Source organism: Protopterus annectens, chromosome 14.part0 (genome assembly GCF_019279795.1).
Source record: "Protopterus annectens isolate FY-2018-M chromosome 14.part0, PAN1.0, whole genome shotgun sequence".
NCBI lineage: Eukaryota > Metazoa > Chordata > Ceratodontiformes > Protopteridae > Protopterus > Protopterus annectens.
The window spans coordinates 592529042-592552824 of NC_056748.1; the positions used below are offsets into that span (position 1 = coordinate 592529042).

The window sequence follows — 23783 nt, forward strand, 5'->3', positions numbered from 1 at the left end:
AGACTTCATACCCTTCAAAAATTCATGCTAAAAACCTGCTATTCCATCAACTTTCTAAGCTTGGAAGAACAATATTTAAAAATTGTCCCTATTCTGGGGCCTCTGCCCTCCCCCCATTTATGGCTTTGTCCAGATTTCTTGCTCTAAAAGATTGAGAGGTATAATGTGTGTGGTGGTTGGGGACAGGGCAGATGACTAAAATTAATACATTTACATAGCTAAACATGCAGCTGAATAAATACACAGAGTTGCTGTTAGTGTTTGAATAAGCCTGAACGTGTTTGTTTCTTTTTAGTTTAGCTTTTCAAGGTAAAGCAAGCAGTTATGGTACTTCAGTAGCTTTCCTTTCGCAACACACACCACACCATGCCAGTGAAGTGAGCTATGCAAGCCGAATTTAAATTGTGACCAGTGAATATACAAATGTCCGGAAAGTAATTTATCACCCCAAGCAACTCGTACTAAAACTGAAATGGTGTTCTCTTCTCGGTCTCTCTCCTGGGTAAAAAGGAGCATCACACCCGTTTGGGAATCGGGGGAGCTGACATTTTTGCCCTTACAATATGGATTCCACTGTTGATCTGGTTAAAGCATCAGTGCCTTATCATGTGAGATCATCTTCATCGTACTAATTCTGACTTCCTGTGACAGATTAAGGCACCAGAAGAAGCAGAGCAAGAATCGTTCAGGCATACAGAATAAAATGAAAACAGAACAGACTCTGAATTTGGCGATTTTTTTTTTCTTGTGTGAATTAAATCTGGTCTATTCTGCCTTGAATTATTTAAGCGAAGTGGTGCAGTAAGGTAGACGGTGCTTCTCGCCTGGCTCAGTGCACTGCTCAAACTTGGTGCTGATTTCTGCAGAGAGACCCTTCAGGATTGCCAAGGTGCCTCCGCCCCCTACTGCCGCCCAGTCGTTAGGAGGCTGCTGCTGTGTTAGGGGTACTAGTTGATGTGCAAGGCAATGCTTGGAGAGAGACTTCCTCTGCGTTCTGGGGAATTCGGGATCGCCAACCTCTGTTAAGTAGACCACTGCTGAGACACTGGGATTTGCCTAAACTCTTCAGGCTTGGAAACCTTCTGTTTGTGGGACCGCGCAGCCCTAAATATATGATGGAAGCGGCGCGATATACAAGGCACCTGTGTGCCTGTCCAGTACGCAGATGACCATATCTGGAGTAATATTCATCGGGGTGCAGTGGAACCTTTTGGATTTTGTATCTTTCCCAGCAATGTGCTCATAAAGTAAGCTGCAAGCGGCTGCCACTTGGACCTAACAGAACCGATGTGTGCTGCTGCAGAATAGTATCAGCAACTGCTGCGGCATACTTAAGGTAATGCCTGGTTGTATGCACCACCACTTTCGGATACTTCAGTCTCATTTAAAGAGCTTTTTTTCATCTCATATCCTTGAACTGATGTAAGAGTTGCACACCAGAATAATGAATTTAATGCATGTAACTGCTCTATCATTCTGTAAGAAATGGGCATGCTAGGTTCAGTAAATATAACCTCAGCCCCACTTCCTTTGGGTGTGGAAATATACTAAGTATGTAATATGTTGTAAAGCACACCTGATCTGCCTAATCTTAAATGTAGAAGTAAGTTATCATTGCCAAGGGGTACAACATATACCCAGTGTAAAGAAATGTAGGATCCATTTTTTCCTGAAATTATCTTATTAAGGCTGATTTGACAACGGCGTATTAATTCTCAGTAATTGTGGAAAACTGCTTCTCCAAATGATCGGTGCTGCTAAGGCTCCAGAAGTTGTTTAATAAAACTGTGCACGGAGTGACTCATATTGTCTGTTCAACTGATGGGGGGGTTGCTGATGTAGCTTATAAAGTAGAATATGTTTTTTGCATTTACGTATTTTACGTGCCTTGGTGCAATGTCTCATATTTAATACACCAGACCTTTTAAACAAGGGCAGCCGATGTTTCTCTCATTACATTAAGATCAGGCATAATGTAAACAGGGGGATCATTTCAAATGAAGATGGACTGAATTACATGGTCATATTGTTAAACATCAGCCTGCTACTATCAAGTGCAGTGCCGTTTGAAAACAATGTGAAACAGCTGCACATCAAGGGCATAGTTATTGTTTTGTAGGTACAAGGTATTTAAATAAACGCATACTGTGACTGACCCTGACTGGTGTGTTTGGGGCATCAGCACAGAGCTTGGTGAATTTACTGCTAATCTGTATTTAAATATGTCTTTAAGAAAGTGAAAGACCAGTTTGTTGTAGCTGGCCAGCATTCTTTCTCGTGTGCTGCCAACTCTATCCAGAAAATAATAAAGAACACGCTCACTCTCTTTTTGATGCAGTGATTTAAAGTATGCTAATGTCATTTTTGCAGTAACATTGTTCTTATTTTGGAAGAGTTTGCGCTTTTTTAAAGTTAGGAATTCACATCCGTCCATTTTACTGCATAAACATTAAAATATTGTTAAACTATCCATTAAATCTTCCTCTCTCTCTTTTTTAACCTTTTCACTAGCGGAGTTATTTAAAGGAAACGTGTCGTGCTTCTGGATATAAAATGTAGAATGTTTCCTACATCAAGATTAAAAAGACAGCCACGGATCTGGCAGATGACTGGGGAGCCACCTCCCTGGATTTGGATGGTCCCAACGGCTTCAGCTTCTGGTTTGGTGCGAATAGCTGCTGTACCCCCTCCAGTTCTGTTTGCTTCTGCTAGCCCTCCTCATCTGTTTCAAAGTATTTCTGGCTGGCAAGTTCCCTGTGATCCCTTCCTGCCTGTGATGTCAATGCCTTCATTGCCAGAACCCGCAATTCACCAGCTGTCTTTGCCTAACGTTCAGGTAGGACATTTTAACTTGCGGAATAGTCTTTATTGTTTGATATTTTGGCAAGGTGCAAGAGCCAGAGGAAAATTCGTAACTGTAGTAATCTTGCATTTTTTTTGGCGCGGGACCTTGCTATAAATTATTATAATGGTACAAGATCGATCATCACTTTTCATTTATTACGTGTTTGTTCCACTAAAATGCCATTACCAATCCAAGCTGTATATACCTGCTTTGGGCATCAGAATTTATGCAGAGCTACTAATAGATCGTCAAAGATGATCTAACTCTCAGACTCCGTTTACTAAAAAATCATTGATATCAGTCGATTATTTATTCATTTACATTGACTGCTTTTTTAATAAATGCCTAGTGATAATGATTTCCTTTTATTTAGGAGACATCTACAATGTTTTGGCTTATGTCAGTCTGTCAAGTTATAAATTGTTTGGCCTTCTAGTTAAGTTGTTGTGGGTTGTTTAAATGCAAACATTTTTAAGGGTGATTTGCTTTATTAGTAAAAGTGGCGTCGATATCACACATGTTTGTTCAGGTGTTACACTCTCTAAAAACTATACGCAAAAACAACATTCAAGCGTTGGCCCTTAATATTAATCTACAGTGTGTTGTAGAAGATGAACTTACAACAGATGGTATCACTGGCACATAAGATCGGTGTTCCTGTGCTTTGAGCAAATAACCCAGTAAGAACATTTTTGAATGTCCAGCATCATACTATTTTGTTCGCTGACTGATGCTTTCATGCGAACGTAGCCATCCAGTGAAGATTTTCATTGATAATGGTACAAGACAATAACGGTGTAAATGCATATACTCATTTTTGCAGGATTTCTTCATTCTCTTGTTCAGGTGACAATCTAAATGTGAAATGTGTATACCTTATTTCTGTTTTGTCTGATCGTATTGGATCTTTTTGTAGGTAGTGCATTGCGTTATCTACATGCCAAGACTTTACAACTAGTGATAGCTGTGCACCTTGCACCACTCATTCATACTGTGCTCAGATCAGTGTGTTATTGCAGGAGCAATTTATAACATTGTAATACTACTGGGCTATGTTTAAAAACCTTGATGTGCAAGTGTTGCTAAAATGGCATGTCACTCAACTCAAAGCTTTTTCTAAAATGAAAAGGAAAGGTCTTTTTGAGGCTTGTTGCTAGAAATTGCTTAATGGAAGTTATACAAGCCTCGACAACAATGTTAGACTCAATCCACTTTGATCAAAAAATCTTGCTAAGCTGACCTGGACTTCATTATCAATGCACTTCTTGCATTACAGAGTGTTTAAAGGCATGCAGTGGACTTACTACTATCCCAGCCTGTTGTATTTTCTTTGGCAGATGTCCAGCAATATCTGTAGGAATGCAGTGCTTACCTTTACAACTTGAACATATCCTGCCCAGTATCTTTCTCCATTGTCCCAGTTTTCGCCCACAAATTGAAAACATATAAATTCTGGATCAGAGAGTTATGAATAGTTCTGAATGCATCAAACAAATTAGTCTGTATCACATAAATAAAAAAAAAAATAATGTAATGCTAAAGGATGTTATGCCACCAGGACTATTTATTGTATATACTTAATTGCTCCTATAGCATTTTCTTTATGTTTAACAGTTTTCAGTCCATTAGAATATGATTAGGATTTCTTCTTGCATCACTAATGTATATACCTCTTTGGGTAATTTGGTGGAGGCAATGCCTGCAAAATGATGATCTTAGACAAAAGCCTGAACAGTCAAGTAGCGTGCATAATGATAATACAAAAACTCATGAGGGAATAAAACAAAGGTCTCTGGTCAGTTACTTTTAAAGTAAGATTTAGAAAATGCATGTTAGCAGTTGGGAAATTTTGCATAAGCATTAAGACATTTTCAGAGGCACAATCTACTGCATTCAGATCATATGAATAATATCTTAGGTCCATGTTTCTTGAATTGTTTATCAGCAAGAACAACACTTTTAGAAATAGACTTATTACTTCCATGTGTATGATTATACTGGAGTTCTATCCAACTGATTGTAACTTTGGGAATGAGAGGGTCAACCTTAAAAGAAATTTTCCTGATCTAATGACTTCATTTTCTTTGCTTTATTTTTTAGACAGTGGTAGAGGTTAACAGAAATGTTGCTGTTTAAAGGTATCTGAATGTAGCATGGATTGAGCGAACCCCTGTGAGCTTTTACTGTGTAAACAAGTCAATCTTATTAGGTAGGGGACATTGAACTTCATACCACAGAGATTTGAGACTTAAATGGATGATTATGCTACACAGAGAGAGAGAGAGAGAGAGAGCTTTCTGTCGAAAGGTGCCAGTAAAAGTCAAAACAAAGACGGCAAAGCATTCCATGTCAGTAAGCAGTCAAGTCCTGATGGCGTCCTGTTTTATTTTTGGAAGAGCTTGTGTCTGGCCTCATAGCACTTGTTACTGTATGATTTCCCTTGATGCCTCATTTAAAAGTAAGCTGTTGTAAGTTAAGGATTGAGATGTGTATCTAAGTATTTTTGCATTGAGAGGAGGGATTGCACTGCATTATCTTCAAGCCTGTAGACTTAAGATATAATTTTTCTTAAGGTTATAGTGTGAGATGCTTCCACTACATTAAGCATATAAACTGAAATCATAAAAGAACTGCATTTTTATTAAAACAGATGACCAGACAAGTTATTTAGTATTGTGTTATCCAAAAAGGCACTGTAAGAGGACATTTCATCATCAGCACTTATGACAAAGCAGAAATCTTTCCATTTTTTACAGTGAGTGTTGATAAAAGTTATAAACTTTAGATATCTTTTTTTCTGTCTTGAGCTCTGTTGTACTGTTTTTATAGATACATTGAAGACTTATTTAGTTTGCTTTTATTCTAGGCGGTATCTTGAAGTGACCCATACATTTCCATATATATATGGGTCTTCTGTGTTTGGTCAATGTTTCAGTACTTCGAACTTTACTTGTACAAAGCCACTTGTTAGAAGTACTTAAACTTCAAAAACTGACTACGGAGATCACAATACAGGGCGTAATGGAATATTCCCTTTTCCTCGCTGTAGTGTGATCTTGGAGTTGGTATATTTAAGTAGGGGGGTGTGGGGGGCACAGCCACCCACATGGGGGGGCTTGCCCCCCCTGCAAAAGCACGTTTTTGTTATTTTTTTTTATATTTGTGAGGTGATCGGGCGCCTAGACTTCAGTGAAAGTGTACTTTCATTGAAATGGGGTTCTCCTTTTCGTTTTCGGATAAGTGAAATTTCATTGTAAAGTAGTAGATATATATATATATATATATATATATATATGCGCACACACATGTATATGTGTATATATATATATATATATATATATATATATATATATACATACATTTTTGACATATACATACACACACACATGTGTGTGTGTGTGTGTGTGTGTGTATATATATATATATATATATATATATATATATATATATACACACACACACACACAAACATACATATATATATATATATATATATATATATATATACATACATACATACATACACACACACAGACACACACACAAATATATATATACATACATAAATATATACATACATATATATATATATATATATATATATATATATATATACAAATAGATTCACTTTATATCCTCGAAATACTGAAATGTCAAAATTCAGTATTTCAAAGCTATAAAGTTGAATTTTTGAAACACAGAAAACTCAGAAGCTTGAAATTAAAAATCTCGCACACCGGAGATTTTGTATTTTGCGCTACTACTGTGCACGCACACACACACACACACACACACACACAAACACAAGCTCTCTACTGCAAAAAAGCAGGGGAGCAATCCCCCTGCACCTCCACCCCCCTACTTAAATAGTCTAACTCCGAGGTTGCACTACACACAAACACACACACACCACCACACAAGCTACATTCTGCTCACACACACACACACACACACACATCACAGCAACAAAACACACTAACACACACCACAGCCCCTACCCAAAACCCTTAACACATGCACACACACACACACTTTAATCCTTAAACACAGCAGAACCTCAGAAGTGCGAAATTGAAAACCTCTGGTATTCGAGGTTTTGAAATGTGTGCTTCTAAACTTTCGTTCTTTTCAGGATTCTACTTTATGGGCACAAAATACGAATTTCGACATTTCAGTTTTTTGAGCTTCTAAAGTGATTCCATAGATATATATATATATATATATATATATATATATATATATATATAGATATACACATATACATATATACATGTATACACACACACACATATGTATGCATAGCATAAGCCACTGCATATCTAAGAGGTAGGATGATAATATAATAGGCAAGAATGCTTTTGATAAAGTCATATTCAAAAAGTGTTTTTATAAGGACTTTAGCTGTTTAGAAACTATCCTAAAAGTAGTTGCTGTCATGCATGGAATTTTATTTATCATGGGCATTTAGTAAATTAACAGTAGTTGCTTTATCTGTTATTAAAGCATTGCCATTTTGCACATCTGATCTTTTAGACTTGATCTTAAATAGTGTCGCCATTCCTCATGAGGAAGTCGGTATTTACTATCATAGACCCTTACCTCTGTGAAATTCACTCACCTAACCACCAACAATTTGGGAAACTCAGAAGAAATACGGCTAGGATTGTAAGGGCTCTAGGGCCATTAGTCTAGTAACCTATGAACCTATTTCTTTTTCTGTACAACAGTAATTCTGTTTTTATCTGTGTTTCTTTTTTTTTTCTATTTGATTGTTAACACAATAATACTGTTCTTTTTTCAAAAGTCAGAGATATTGTTTTTTTTTTTTTTTGCATAAGTTTTTTCCATGACAAGGTTTCAAAATTCATGGATCACTCAGCTGTAGGTTTTTCATTTTATTGTTTTAAGGGCAGTAATTACCATGCATTTATTTAGTATGCCATTGAGTGAGACAGTATTTTTCATGTAAGCACCATTGTAGTCCTCATCATCCTCCTAATTTAGTTTGATATTTTTATAAGACATCGGACCATTCTCATTAATGTAATGATACATAGCACTACCACATCCCAGGAAACCTAGCTAAAAATGCAGACCAGTAACCCGACACATTAAGAATTGTATTAAGGAATAAAATTCTGGCCCAGTAATTCATAATTAACAAAATCCTGAAACAGAAGATCTTGGTAAGGGCTTCTGTGAATGAATTCACTGAATCTGCTGTCAGGGCTAGTCAAATGCTATACAGCTGGTCTTTCAAATTTTTAGGATCACTATATGTCTGAATTAATCTCTTATTACATCAAGATCTCTGGCAAGGACCTGTAGGACTGGATAATGAAGTCACAAATTCCCTCAGAATCACTATTTGATAATTTTTTGAAGCAAGTAGTATGAATATAACTCACCTTTCTCATTCCAATATAAACAGTAATCCTGCAAATGTCTCTTTTCCTGGTTGAATGATGTTTGCATTCTACCACATATTAATTCTTAATAGGGTAACCCCATAACCAAGGCAGCTTTTGTCCTGTCTAGCCAAGACATCTGACAACAACTATGGATCTCAGAAATTTGTTTTCAGGTGAGGAGTAGTTAGTACTTAGATAAAGACAGGATGCCCTTGATAGACTACAGATTCTGGCATTTGACATTTAAGTCGGTTCAAATACTGTGAACACCAAACTGACATTGTAAGAGACCCTTGACAACTCAGCTAACCACTGGTTTATAAAAAGCATGGCTAAAGAAGATTTCTTGTCATCTGCTAATGGACAGTAAAACAAGAAAAGTTCCACACCAGATGTAGACTAGCTAATTTGGCAGAACAGCTTGTGCCCCACATTTGCCACTGTTAGTAGTCATCTTACAAATTACAGAACTTTTCATTGAGACTGTTTGGTTGTTATGGTAAGGAACAACTACAGACAGTATGAAAGGGTCATTGTGATACTTTTGCAATTGCTTTTTTATCATGTTCTGCTAGCACTCAATTAGAGTTGTTGCAGATTTCAAGAATTGCTGGGACTGTAACTAAGACCGTCAACAGTGTAGAAAGATATGGATGCACTTTGTTATCATTTAATACATTTTTTAAATGAAATAGGAAATGAAGCAACTGGTGTACTTCCTGTCTGCCTAGGCATCCAGGGAAAAAAAATCCAGCTTCTTCTATAATTATGGGATAGTGCAATTAAAAAAAAAAGTGGCTGCAGAGAATAGGTATATACCTGCTTGCTCTGTGGAATGAGATGGACCAGGCAAGGTGTCTCTCGTTCTGTAGCCTGGATGAGAGAGTTTTATTCTCCAGCTCACTCCTCCCAGCATATCATCATCAGTGTTAGCATTGGCAGATAATGTGGCATGACCATAAGTGCTTGTTTCTGCTCTAGGCCCCCAGATTGGTCTTGTCTTTTCTGTCCTTCCACTCCTCAGGCTATTGTCATCTTCCTGAGCTTTAGCCTGCAGTAGTGCTCCAATTAAGAACTGTTCAACAAGCTTCCATCCACCCCACCCTCACCCCCACCAGGACAGGCATAGACATTGTCTTCTGCTTTGCTAATAAGCATATAAGTCTCTAATCAAACTTAGGTTGTCTGAGCCTTAGTCACAGTTTTACCTAGTAAAATGAAAAAAAGGCTTCCACCACAGCAAAAAGTTCACTGAGAAATTCTGTTAAAATGTAGGCTTTAATAAAATGAAGAAATAAAAAGCACAAATTGTGCTGTTCAAGTTGCAGGTCAAACAGGATAAGCGCTTTCAGTTAAAAAACCTTCTTCAGATCCTAGTGTGTAGACCTGACTTACTGCTGTTAAATAAAGATCTTTAATTGCTCAACCAATCACATACAGCAATCAGATGCACGCCTTCCTTAAGCCTCCATTTCATTTCTTAATTAGGCTTCTCTCTTTCAAAATAGGTTTAATAGGAACTACTCTGTTGAGCCCTGGAAATAAATTAGCTCTGAGGTTCATGATCCATTTGCTTTCTTCCTTTTCAGTTTTGTTGACAATGTCTCCTCCACGGAGGTTAGTAGTCACAGTTGAGATAACCATAAAGCTAAATGAATGCCCTGGATTTTCAGACACATGTCCATATAGGGCATTGGTTACCAGTTTATTCTTGATGTCTAACAGGTGGCGAAGTATCCGTTCCTTAAACTTTCTATTGGTCTTTCCTACATAATAGGCTTGGCACAAATTACAAGTGCCAATGTATATAACATTCTTGGTGTTGCAGTTAGCAAAACCAGAGTACTTATAGCATTTGTTAGTTACCGGATGAACAAAACTGATGGAACATTTAATGTGGCTGCAAGCTTTGCAAAAGCCACATTTCCAAGTTCCTAACCTATTTCTTCCTTCTGTACTCTGCTTATTAGGTATTCCATCATAGTTGCACAATAAAGCCTTTAAGTTCTTCTTGTTTTTATAACCACATTTATGTGTTTCCCCTACAATTCTCTTAATTTTACTGTCAGCAGTTAAGACTGGCCAAAATTTCTTGATGGTTTCATGGACATCAAAGGAGTCAGTGCTGTAGGTCATCATGCATCTGACACTGTTGCTGTTCCCACCTTTCTTCACATCACTCTGCTTCTGTTTCGAGTAGTACGGTTGCCCTTTGTTGTATCGAATGGACATTGCTTTGCCTTTACTCATGACTAATTGTTTTTCATTGTAGCCTCTTGAAGCAAAATTCTGTAAGAGTTTGTCTTGTTCCTGCAGAAAAAAATCATTGTCAGTACAGAGCTTGGATATCCTTTTCACTTGATTTTCAACAATATTCTGAAAAACATGTCTCGGATGCATGCTACTGTAGTATAGCATATGGTTCCTCCAGTTTGGTTTCCTGAATATAGTGGTGCCGATTCCTTTGCTTTTATTCATTGAAATTCTCACGTCTAAGAAATCGATCTCATTTGCTGATGTTTTCACTTCAAATCTTAGAAAGCTAGTCGTTCTTGTCAAATAATTGATGAAATCATTTAGGCGTTGCATACTGCCCTTCCATAGGAATATAACATCATCCACAAACCTATTGCAGAAGATGATGCATTCCTTCCATTCATTTTTCGTATCCATTTCCCATTGCCTTTCCCATTCAGCTAGGACTATATTGGCATAGCTGTTTGCACAGGGGGTGCCCATGGCTACCCCCCATTTCTGCCAATAGTAGCTCTCACCATAGATGAACACATTGCTCTCCAGGACCAATTCCAGGATGCTGCATACTAGATTCACATCCATGTTTACTTCAAAATGAGAGGCAAAGTCCCTTACTGCTTCTATTCCTAGATCATTGGGTATGCAAGTGAATAAATTGTTGACGTCCATCGTCACCAATATGAGGTTGTCTATGGAACTTTCTTGCTCCATTCTTTCATACAGTCTCTCCAGCAGCTGACCAGTGTCCCTCAAGACAGTATGTGCGAAAGGCAACAACTTCTTGAGTTCAGTTTCCACATAGATTGAAATGGGCTCAGTGACACATCCTCTCCCCGAAACTATCGGTCTCAGAGGGGGGTCAACACTGTTCTTATGAATCTTAGGCAACCCTTTGATAACAGGTATAGTTGGATATACCATTTCAAGAAAGTCATATAGATTTTTATCAATTGCTGTAGTCATTAATTTGTCATACAGGACATTCTTTACTGAGGACATCAATCTGTCTACTTGATACTTCTCGATGTTGTGGTCTGTGTCACTATGGCTTAACATATCCTGCTTTTTGTGGTATGTATCACTATGGCTTAACATATCCTGCATTTTGTGGTATGTATCACTATGGCTTAACATATCCTGCATTTTCTGGGCATACTGTGTTGAATTCATCACTATTAAGGCTCCTCCTTTGTCAGCTGGCCTGAAAATAACTTATTTCATTGTTTGCAATTCTTTTAATGCCTGAAACTCATCCTGTGTTAAATTGTAATAGTGTTTACTTTTTCCTTTTGACCTCCGTTCAAACACCTCATTCTCACATAGCCGTAAGAACATCTCCACAGTGGGATGATTGCTGGGGACAAAGGAACTTGGTTTTTTCAACACAGATGATGTATAGTTTGCACCAGCATTGTCATAGGTATGCTACTGACAGGCATAAAATACTTAGATATTTGTGAGTAGACTTGCTTAACTAGGCAAGTATATAAAATTACTTATTTAGACAGGTTAAAAGCATATCTGGAAAACAAGTCACAGCTAAAAAAGATTAATATAGTGAGAGAGCGCCAATCAGTCTTTTAAAACCCTAATATTAGCATGTCTTCAGATTCATGTTAGAAATGTTCCACTAAACTTAAGCTTGTGAAGAACTGACCAAACACGCCACTGTGGTCACAATCTGAAAAGTCAGTATCTAATTGGGAAGCCCTGCTGTCAAAAGTCAAAAGCTGAGGAACTCATCCCTCCTTATATAAAGTCTTCTGAAACTGTCTGGCATAATTTGCTAAATGCAAGGTCTTCTAAGGCAACATCCATTCATAGCTGCATGGATCATACCTTATCTTACCCATTCATACTAATGATATTCTATTATAATTTAGCTTTTTATATGAAATGTACAGTTGCTGATATAAGCTAATTTGTTTTTTGTTTATTTTTTTTTGTATATATTTTCAATGTAGGAAACATGTATGCGCAGTAGTAGTTATTTCTTTCGCATAATCTCAAACAGATTCCAATATGTTAGTCACATACACATATCTAACATTTCAAGATACTTGAATATGTAATATAAATTGTGACTTTTTTATATTTTTATGCTTTGTATGTACCTAAACATTATATAACCATCATTACACACTAAAAGATGTATAATCTATTGTGTCTGTATTCTTGATTGGGTCAAAATACAATTGTAATGGATTAGGTTTTACTCTCACTAAATGAATTAATTAATAAATACAAATATATTTTTTATCATGTTCATTACATTATTGAAACAAAGAAATGTTGGCCCACAAAGTTAATCCCCCCTACAGTTCTCTTCTGTGTAACGTGCTACCAGTTAAGTCTTTTCTAGAATACAAAAAGTTAGTAATGTGTCTATATAGTGCATTTTGGGTATGTTTCTTGAGTACTTTATAGGGGCATTCATACAACCTCTGCCTCAGTTTCCAAGTAATTCAAAATAAAAAGTTTTCAAGTAGTTTTACATACAAAGATACTGTCACAGGCCATATACTAAACTACATACACCACAAAGCAACCCAGAATTAAGACAATCCACCGTATACCATTGTGTTATATATTGATATTCCTTCTCAACAGAAAATATATGAAGAAATAAAACAGTTAAACTGTAATATACCAATGCAAAATAGTAAAACATTAATACAAATGTACAAAGTGGTAGGCAGGCATTAAAAATTATTGCAGAATAGTATTTCAGAATACACTGGTAAAAAAAAAAATAGGATTGGCTTTATAATTTCACCAGAAGTGATACAATATGTAATTTCTGATATATCAACATTTATATCATCTTCAGATCTTATTCCATCTCATTATAACTGTATCATTTAAATCCTGCTGTCTGTTTTCCTTTGATTTAATCACATATTTCCAAAATTAAAATCTAAGGATATCCTTTGTATAAAAATTGTATCCCTAAATAAATCACCTTAAAAGCAAACTCCTGGTCATCACAGAGGAGCCTTAACAATAAACTGCCCTTTAATGCAAACATAACTTCTGCGATTGTTGCTAAATATAAACTCTTCCACACTCCAAAATTTCAAAAACCATCATTTGGCACAAAAAAGCAACTTCATTAGAAACCAGGAACTGTGTATAAAAAAACAAAAATGAACTAGCACCTCAACGTAAGCCTTCAAGGTTCGAAAGTTTTAAAAACAGTAAAGCACTTACATAGTTCATCAATTAGAATATTACTAAACAGAACAATAGAATGTACCAAAATACATATGAATTTAAATGAAAACAAAGCAAAAATAATTCAGTTGAAACAAATGAGTTCATAATAATAACAACAACAACAAGCCAGTTGAATACAAAAATACATGTATCCTAACTTATATGAAATGAGGTTCCAAGATACTTCCAAAGCTGTTATATTAAATATTTAGGTACTTTCATATTAACGCAACCAACCAGATTTTCACGGTAATACCAGTTGCTTCCCGATGTTCAAATATAAACAGTAATGCTGTAATAATGTGAATTACTGTGCTTTCTTTCACAGTGAATGTTGTTTTAGGCAGGGTTATCATTAAAAATGTGGAAATTAATGTTGCGGTTTACGTATGCACTTTACAGGCAGCATGCCATGTTTTCGTAATACTGCAATACCGTGGGCGTCCCGATGTTAAAATATTACCAGTAGTGCTGAAATAATGTGAATTAGTGTGTTTTGAAGCTATGCATACAAGATGACAAGGATAAAGGCCCAGAAGAATGAAAGCTGGAATTATGCAAACCATGTACTGACTTATAAAGATGTAGCAGTCCACATCTTTTCAGCAGTAATACATGCCCATCACAACAGAAGACCAAAGCAGTGCCGTCAACTATTCACATCCCAAACACATGTTAACATCATCCACCATCAGTTCTGAAAAGCTTTACATCTTGCAAGTTTTCTCTTAAAAATGTTTGATAAAGAAATAGTTTACCATTTGAGAAAGAAAGAGCTCACCAGAAAGCATTTTCCAGCAGTCTGTTTTTTTCTTCTCAGCATTACTTCTTAACAGTACAAGTAGTGCTTTAGTCAGTAAGGGACCAGCTCTGGCAATTGAAGCATGCATCTGTAATGCACACAAAACAGGGAGAAGATTTCCACGATTGATTCTCTTTATGAATGTAAGTGAAACTAAACACAAAGTAACAACTTATGGTGTTTCCCACAATTGTTTTCAGGCCATCATGTGTATTATCGCAACCGCAAAAATCTGGTTGCGATAATACGTAAGTACCAATATTTCAAAAGTAATTCCCCATTTTTGGGCCTTTGCCTTCTTTTATTTATGGCTTTGTCCAGATTTCTTGCACTAACAGGTTAAGAGGTATAATGTGGAGACTGCAGTTTTCTTTTACAGATTATGTCTGGACTGCTGCAGAAAGATGCATTTGCAGTTATAATTTTCTTTGTATAGATTTCATATTAATGTAAGGGAAATAATTTTACATTTTGTGCTCTTAAACCACTTGAGTTAAAATATTTGCGTTTAAGTGTTATGTCTGAGTGGAGAGCTCACTACTGCAAGAAAGCATTTAATATTATTTCTGCTTTAAAACGTGGGTATGTATTCCCAACTGATGTGTGTTTTACTTTGAAGCTTATAACTGCTTATTTCATATTGCTTAAATTCTCTCAGATATAAGCTGAGAGAGAGTATTTCAGCCTACTAAGATGTGCCTGAGGGGTCTATATTATGTCAGTGAAATGGCATTAAAGCGAATGCAGTTTTGACAAAAGAGCGAAGGCTCAGGTCAGCAATTTTTTTCCGAGGGAAAAAAAAATTGCTTGGCCTGAGCCATGGCATTGCCTTTTACCCCACTGTAGTGCAATCACAGAGTTGGTATATTTAGTTGGGGGGGTGTGGGAGGTGAAGTTATGTTCTGTTGGCCTACTGATTTTTTTCCCAGGGAAAAAAATCGGTGACCTGGGATTTTGCTCTTTTTGGGGTTCAATGTATATGTGTTGGCAAAATGGCATTCGCTGTAATGTTGTTTCGCTGACATGATATAGGCCTGTACCTTGAGTCTTTAATAATTTCAAACTTAAGATTGTTTTGCTAGCTAGATATATTATTTCTTAGTGGGGATACTTGTTTAATTTTCAGAACTGGTTTGAAATAAATTCTTAGTGGGGGATACTTGTTTGATTATTCACAATTGGTTTAATGTTTATGTCTAACTGGTATAGCTAATAGTTTATTGTTCAGGTCCACACACAATGAACATGGCAAGTTATTGTACTGGAAACTTTGCAAATGTTTTCCTGGCCCAAATCTGTTCTAGAGGTATAATGACATTGTCAGGGTTTGTAGGTTGGAAGGGCGAGGTACAATGTATTTCCTGACTGGCATATTTGGGCTAAATCATATATGAAGGTATATGGATCACATAGCAAAAGGGTGCTTCCCCAAGCTGAAATGGACACACAAACACCAGTAGGATGAAGGGCAATTACATATATATATATATATATATATATATATATATATATATATATATATACACACACACACACACACACACACACACACATGTATATGTATGTATGTATATATGTATGTGTGTGTGTGTGTGTGTGTATTTTGTGGTTACTTCAGTTTGTTGGACGTTTCCTGCATTAGGATGAGTGTTGAAATAACCAAGTAGAGTAGTAGAGTCTGATGTCTTTTTATTATGAGGTTGTATATGCGAGAAGATACATGAGGGTTATGGAGGACAGAAGTCAAGTAGTGCACTATATTACTTATGTTGGTAGTGGAGGGTGTGTAATACAGTGTAAACTAAATTGTGATTGCAATATAGATATACAAATATGGATTCTATTTACAGCCATTTGTTAACTAACCATTCAAACTGACCATTTTCAGTGACTCTAGATCACTTAGACTGTATTCATCTCTCTCACCACTCTTCAAGACAAGGTGATCGCAATTTCACAGAAAAAAGTTTTTAGCTATACTGTTCATGTATGACATTATTAGTATAGAGTAGAAGATGTGTTAGTTTGTGTTTGGACAAGTTTGCAGTTTAAATGGTGATTAGTAATTGCTTACTTTCAAAAAAAAAGATCACCTTTTATAAGGACTTTGACTTATTTTTGATTGTGACAGCTTCATCTATTCCATGGCCTGGGAATATAAGTGGGGGGGGGGAGCTTTGGAGTACACATGAGATGAGTGCAGGACATGGAAGCTGTCTCTGGTAATAGAGCAGATAGTCCTGGACTTGGTAGTGGAAGCAGAGCAGAGATATGAGGAAAGACAGGGGTTATTGTAAAATACAGTGTAGAGAGGGATAGGAATATTTATAGACTAATTCCATAGGCCAAATAAAGAGAATCTGACCATCCGTATTAGGGAGATTCTTCAGAGTTTTGTGGGAGATACTAAAGGATATTTGTGCCTGTGCGTATGCATGGAGGGGAGTGCAGACTTTAATGTGATCTTATATGACAGAGCAGTTTAAAATGTATAGGCGAAAAGAGCAACATATGTATTGTAGGAAGGAATTGCATTACGATTTTGATTCATATTTCTTAATGGATGTCTAGAGGACCAAATATGAAAATAAACAGAAGTGGACTTTCTTTAGGCATAGTGAGAAGAAAAACATTAGGACTGACTGTACGTTTCCGGAAAATGGCCCTATATGGGAGAATGAAGACATTTTTGTCTGTTAAATAAGGGTTCTGGTCATCGTCTCTTGATAACTCGATGGCTCAACGGTAGGGAAGAGTATCAGTGAAGCTGGAACTGCTATGACTGGCACAAACAGGACAGAGTCATATAGTTACAGGAGACACTGTGGAGAATTATGGAAGAAAATATCTCCTTAAAATTGTTCTTTGGGGGTTGGTAAATAAGGTATTTGGTGGGTGGACTGAGGGAAGAATGGCAAGATCATTTACGAGGGGGGATGGATCATGCACAGGAGGAATTAAGGATAGGTCATTCATAATCTAGATAGCTATTGTACAACAGCAAATGTGGGTATATGGAATGAATTTTGAAGTATTGCACAAGAAGAAATGTTGGCTGCAAGAAAGATTCCAAGACTTATTCCACTAAGGCAAGAAATAATGTTGGATATGGGAGCATATTAGTGAGCATGTAGAGAAGCATATAGCTTAAAGGAGAGACAGGAGCAGATCAGGGTACAGAGTTTGAGGAAAAGGTTACAAAACACAATTGATTATTCAGTAGAGGTCAGTGAAGGTTTTGTCTGAGACATGGTAGGGTGGTAGCCTATATGGGATGGCTAGGATGCACAGAGAGAGAAAGAGGGAGAGAGACATTAAAGAAACAGTGGTGTTTGGAAACAAAGTCACCACTAGTGATATAGTGGAACACATACATATGTTAAAGAATGATAAGATAGATAAATTCATAAGCAGTAAGCATGTGGGTAATATAATGCCACCTATTAACATAATATTTAATTCAGGGGGGGGGCTTCTTCATCATTATGGCAGGATATGAATTTAATGTGTTTGCCAAAAGGTGTAAAGACAGAGATGACCCTGAAAGTTACAATATCCCTAATAAATGTAATAAATGTTGATGTCAGGGTTATTCTTCCTTATTAAGGAAAACTGATTCAGGGTGTTAAGCAAAATGTATGCAGAGTCTGCTATGTAGAAAATAACTAAAAATTACTGGCATCTTTTTTTTTAATGAAGTATGTTGAGCTGCAGAAAGGAAAAGTGTTTGGAAACATTGGTTAAGAATAACATGTTATGTGAGTAGTGGGCTTTTATAATGCTTCTCCCTTATGAGTAGTGTTAAATGGGTGCACACATTGCTTGCATGATTAATATACTGTATAGACACAATGAAGGGGTGCCCACTACTGTCTTTTTTTCTTTGTCATGATAATATAATGGTAATGTAAGTATTAGGCTATAGGACTATCATAAGCCATTATGAAGCCCATGCAAATGAGTGGCATTAATTCAAAGTTCATATTTATTTGCAGAAGACTTAGATGGTGGTGGTGGTGTTAATGGAGAGTATAGAGTAGTCTGCCAGGTATACTGGACACATTTCATTTTTGTCATGTACTCGGGATTGAAATGCCATCTCCAAATATCTGTTTTAAACTGGTAAGAGATGAATATAGGGTACAGGTGGACCTTTCAGAACTGATGGAATATGGAACCAATTATCTGAATTCAACACAATATCTAATATAGGACAACATTTTTTCAAGAACTGGGAAGTTCTAAAGTAGGCTGTATAATATGTTAGCTGGGTATGTAGGACAAATGCATTGCCATCCATGAAAAACGTGATTAAAATTGCAATTATGCCATGCATTGTACCTTGCATGGCATAAGAGGGTGAGCAAAAAAATGAAAAAAGTATATAAAAGATATGTCTGGCTAGAGACAAGGAAATGTTTTCAGATGGACTGACTAACTGCTCTGAATGGTAAAGGGGATGGGCTTGCCAGATATTACATACCATATAGAAGAAATTTCCAGAAAAATATGCAAAGTCTCTAAAGTCTTTACTGCATGTTGGTGTGAGTGGACAAAAGGCCTAGAGTGGGTATGTAGATAGGATAAAGCACAGGTCTACACAATATCTGAGAAAAGGCATGGCGTGTTCTTCAAATATAAATAGAGGACTTTTAAGTGATATAATGGGAGGAATGGGGAAATAGGGGTTTATAGGGAAAAAGAACATCTTAAGGTAATGCAGAAAAATTGAAGCTCTTCACAAAAGTGAGTAAAGAATATTAAGTCCCGAGGGGATGGAAGACCTTCTCAAAAGTAAGTACAGAATTTGAAGTTTCAAGAAGATGTTGGTTATAGTACGTGGACTTGCAAAATTAATTTTTAAAGGAATACAGGGAAGGATTGTAGAAGGAAGTGGAAAAAAACACAGGGGAGATAATCTATGTTGACTGATGGAAATCTGATTCTACTATTACTTCATGCAAGATCCATGGAGATTTGTCGAGAGAGATAAGTATAGCCTCTGTAGACTTAAGGTTTGGATTGGAAAGGAGAAGGTTTGTGCTGGGATGTGCTCTAAAATAAGGGAAATCATAACAGTGACAAATGTTTGGCTCATTACACGACTAGATGAGTGAATGAAAAGACAGGGGTGGAACAACTCTGCTTCCTGATAGCAGTGTTTGTGTGTGTGTGTGTTATGTGGGAGGATACCTCATGTTATGGGAATGCACCAGGATTTTAGCCTTTGAAAAAGTTCTATGGAAGTGGAACTAGTTGCCAGTTTCTTGGCCCTCCTTAGTTTTGGATTAATTGACAAAATACAAGCAGGTAAAGCATGCTGGATCAAAAGACAGTATATGGAAGCTTTGGCTATGAGTGGGTAGGTTAAATGTGTACAGATGGGAAAAGACAATGAATTTGAGGGGGAGGTAAGTGAGGTGGTTTGGGAAAAGTTTGGGGAGGTAAATGATGCAGAGGTATGACTGAGTTGTGGTGAGAATGGAAGCATTTCACTGGATTTGAAAGTGTTGAGGTAAGTGCTGGGTGAGTTTCATCAGGTACAAGTTATGAACTGGTAGTATTATGGAGGGGGAGCTAAGGTGTTAAAACAGTTTAAGGATGCTGGTATAGGGAGAGGTTGTAGCTTTCCCTTGATATAGAAATTAAGCATAAACTGGACAGCTTTGTCAAGTAGATAAACCTTAACCCTACCATACCCAGTGTCATTGTCCCACCAGCATAATAATGGATTTTTGGAGATGGCATTTCAATCCTGACAGCTTGCCAAAAAAGTAAATTTATTGTTCCAGCCCATTATGATAGTAAAGCATAATATACTTACAAGGAGTAATACTTCATCCATTTTCTGCAGGCTGTGCCACAAAACTGCATTTGACAATGTGAGGTATTGCCAGCTATCAAAGTCAAAATAAACTTTATTGTCATTTAGAACTACACATGTGTAGCCTAAATGAAATTTCATGTATCAGCTCAGTTCTGGAGATTACAAAAGAAAGTGAAACAGCACATACAAGTAGAGGAATAAACATAACTATCAAATGCAGTACTACTCCCAATACACACAAGAAAGAGAGGAGACATTTACCAACATTCATATACGAAAATAATAGCCTCCCAGAGTTAAATTAATTACTCTATTTAAATTATACAAAACACACTACAGATTCATATGCTTACTATTTGTCTAATATTGCACTTGAGTGAGTTAAATAATACTGACTATGGATATAATAAATAAATATTGCACTTACTTGGAATTCATGCAAGTATATATTGCACAAATAAATAAAAATTGACTTATGTGTCCAGACCCCTGGGACTAGTGCCCAAGTTCAGAAGTCTAATCTCTGTAGGGTAGAAACTGTTACTGAATAGTGTAGCCCTGCAGTAGATGCTGCAGCATCTCCTGCCCAATGCCTGCTTCTTTAACAATCCATTCCCAGAATGTGTGCTTTCTTGTATTATTTTGGTGGCCTTTCGGATGCTTCTTGTAGAATAAAGATGTGTCGATGGAAGACTGGAACCTGTTACCATCTGCAACCCTCACAACTCTTTGTTTCTCCTTAGCTTCTGTAACTGTGCAGCTTCCAAACCACACTATGAAGCTGCAGGTGAGGATGCTCTCTATTGCACCTCTACAGAAGGTGGAGAGAATATAGAGGAAGCTTAGTTTTTTCAGCCTTCTTAAAAAGTAGAGGCATTGGTCCACTTTCTTAACCAGTTGGCTGGGGTTTCTCGACCACAAGAGATCCTCTGATATGTGTAAACCCAGGAATTTTGTACTCTTAACCCTCTCCACACTCTCACTATTGATCATAAGCATTGGGTGGCTATGCCAGGAGAAGTAGGGAAGTTGATGTGTAACATATGCAAGCACAGCAAGCTGGAATTTTATAAAGAATTAGATGTCATTTGTATATCAAACTGATTTGTGCAGATGCTAGTATTGAAAATGTATTGGCAAAGTTGCTTGTGTTAAAAATGTATGAACAGTGTCTCCTGCTGGACAGAGAAAGAAATATACATGTATTATTTTAACTGTTTAATTATGTATGTTTTAACAGAGGAAACTGGATATTTTAACAGAGGAAACTGGAACAGAAGAGGTTAACCTCAATCCACCTACCTTTGAAAATAGTTTGAAATTAAATTACGTGGTTTAGGCTGTAAAGATTGTATATTACAGTTTTCAAGTACAGTCAAGGATAAAACATCTGTACTAGGAAGCTTTCTGCATTGTCTTTGGGGTAAACTCATTGCAACTCTGGAAGGGTGGAGGTTTGAAATTATTTTATGACTTTCAGGAGCTGCAGCAGATCTTAGCAAGGCTTTTTCTGTGTGTATTATTGACACATGTATGCTAAATCCTGAAAGCTTCTAGCCAAGTGGGGTAGCATGGGAACCAGAAGTCAGATGACCAGATGTATGTGATGTCATTCTGTAATCCATCACTAAAAATTATATTTTAATACTAGGTGAGACTGAAGTCTCATTGCAGTCTGTTATTGGATCCTGACAAAGGAGGACCCCACACCTACTTCATCTTTCCTTGCTCTAGTAAGTAACCAGGGAATAATAATTCTTTAGCACAGTCAGGAAAATATAGTTAGATTAGCTGAGTATTGTTTTTCTGTAACTGTGTGATCCTGTCCACCTGTGATACTTTTAATATTTCTGTGATTGAAACTCTAGTGTTTACTGCAAACAGATATTACATATTTTTATGAATTTGTATTAATTATTATTAAATATATTTAAACTTTACATTGTGTCTGGTCCTTTAGAGAATATTTTAACCTTTGAGAGTATTTATATGTATTGGTGACACTGTGGCCACTCCTGAACGCCTGGCTGTTTGGTCAACATTATCTTATGTATTAATATTAATTTCACTTGGTATAACTAGATAACCTTGTAAAAGCCTTAGAGTAGCTGGCATTGGAGTGTCTGGTGGCAGTGACTACATTATAGTCTGGGCAGAATGGGGCATATCTAGTAAATCTGTGCCAGCCTTTCGTGTGTGTGTGTGTGTGTGTGTGTGTGTGTGTGTGTATGTGTGTGTGTGTGAACTGCTTGGAGAAGGGATGTGAAGCACTGGTTTCACAGAGAATGGGTGCTGGAGGACTTGGCTTGGACACTCGGCTGAGGACTCACTTCTAAAGCTGTGCCAGGGGTGAGTCTTATTGTGGATATGGAGAGAAAGAGAAACCAGCCCCAGGACTGAGTGCATTCCCTGTGTGCTCTTAGGGGAAATTATGCTAGATGCAGAAAGCTGCATCTGGAAATACTGGGTGTTTCCAATTGTGTTCCAAGTGAACATCTCTCTCCATTGTCAGTGGTGAGGATTCAGGCTCCTCGATTCTTGATCCAGAGTGGGGATGTCACACTGCAAATGCTTGTTATTTAGCTGATTATGTTCTTCTCTTGTCATTGTATATTTTATGTAACTGATATTGATCTAATGATGTAATTTTGTATTCTGTGGAGCTCTTCTCACCAGGCCTCTGCTGAAAAAGGGTTATTTTGCAGTGGGACTTTCCACAAAATGGCCAGGATTCAGAATTTTTTTTAAAATACTGCTACATATAAGTGCATACAAAATCAGTCAATGTTTTATAGTTTATAAATGTGTATACATATATATGCATATGCATGTGTTTGTGGGCGTGTGTGTGTGTGTGTCTATAATTTATATACATGTGTGTACAGATATATATTTATATACATGTATGTGTATGTATGTAAACATTTATGAATGCAATAAAGAAAATGCACATATTTTAAAACCTTTTACATATTGTTGATAGTCAGCTTTCATTCAGTATTGCCACTGTGGAAGTTAAGCAATTTTCAACAGTAATGTGTATTTATATTATTTTGCAAGAAAAAGAAATTGCTTATTTACTTATCCACTGTATGTGATTACTCTCTTGGAAGAGTTGTAGTAGTCTGACTTTTCAGGTGCTGTGTTATTGTCACCGTGCAGGAAAGATTGGAAGAAAAAGGATAAAGCAAATGTTTAAGGCATTTTAAGTACTTTCCAGTGTCACTCACTGCAACAGTTTTGAGCAGCATAAGTAACTGTGTCTTGCAGATTAATGATATTTGGATTCATAGCAGTCTGTGCATCTTCTGAACATCTTTTGGACTAAGAATTTTCAACTTTGTCTAAGATCATGTCTAGCAGTAGAGCTTTTGAGGAAACTGAAATATTCTGACTAAGAGCCTTGTCATTTTTGGCTTAATCCCC

General features: G+C 36.8%; 1 protein-coding gene across 1 annotated transcript in view; it reads left to right on the forward strand.

Annotated features, from left to right (window-relative positions):
- Positions 1-330: 330 nt before the first annotated feature.
- Positions 331-23783, forward strand: part of TCERG1L (transcription elongation regulator 1 like) — a 2969407-nt gene continuing 2945954 nt past the window's right edge. The window contains exons 1-2 of the mRNA XM_044056336.1: positions 331-1336; positions 2512-2836. Coding sequence (XP_043912271.1) covers positions 2561-2836 — 276 coding nt within the window. The 5' untranslated portion in view covers positions 331-1336; positions 2512-2560. The remainder of the gene's footprint in view (positions 1337-2511; positions 2837-23783) is intronic.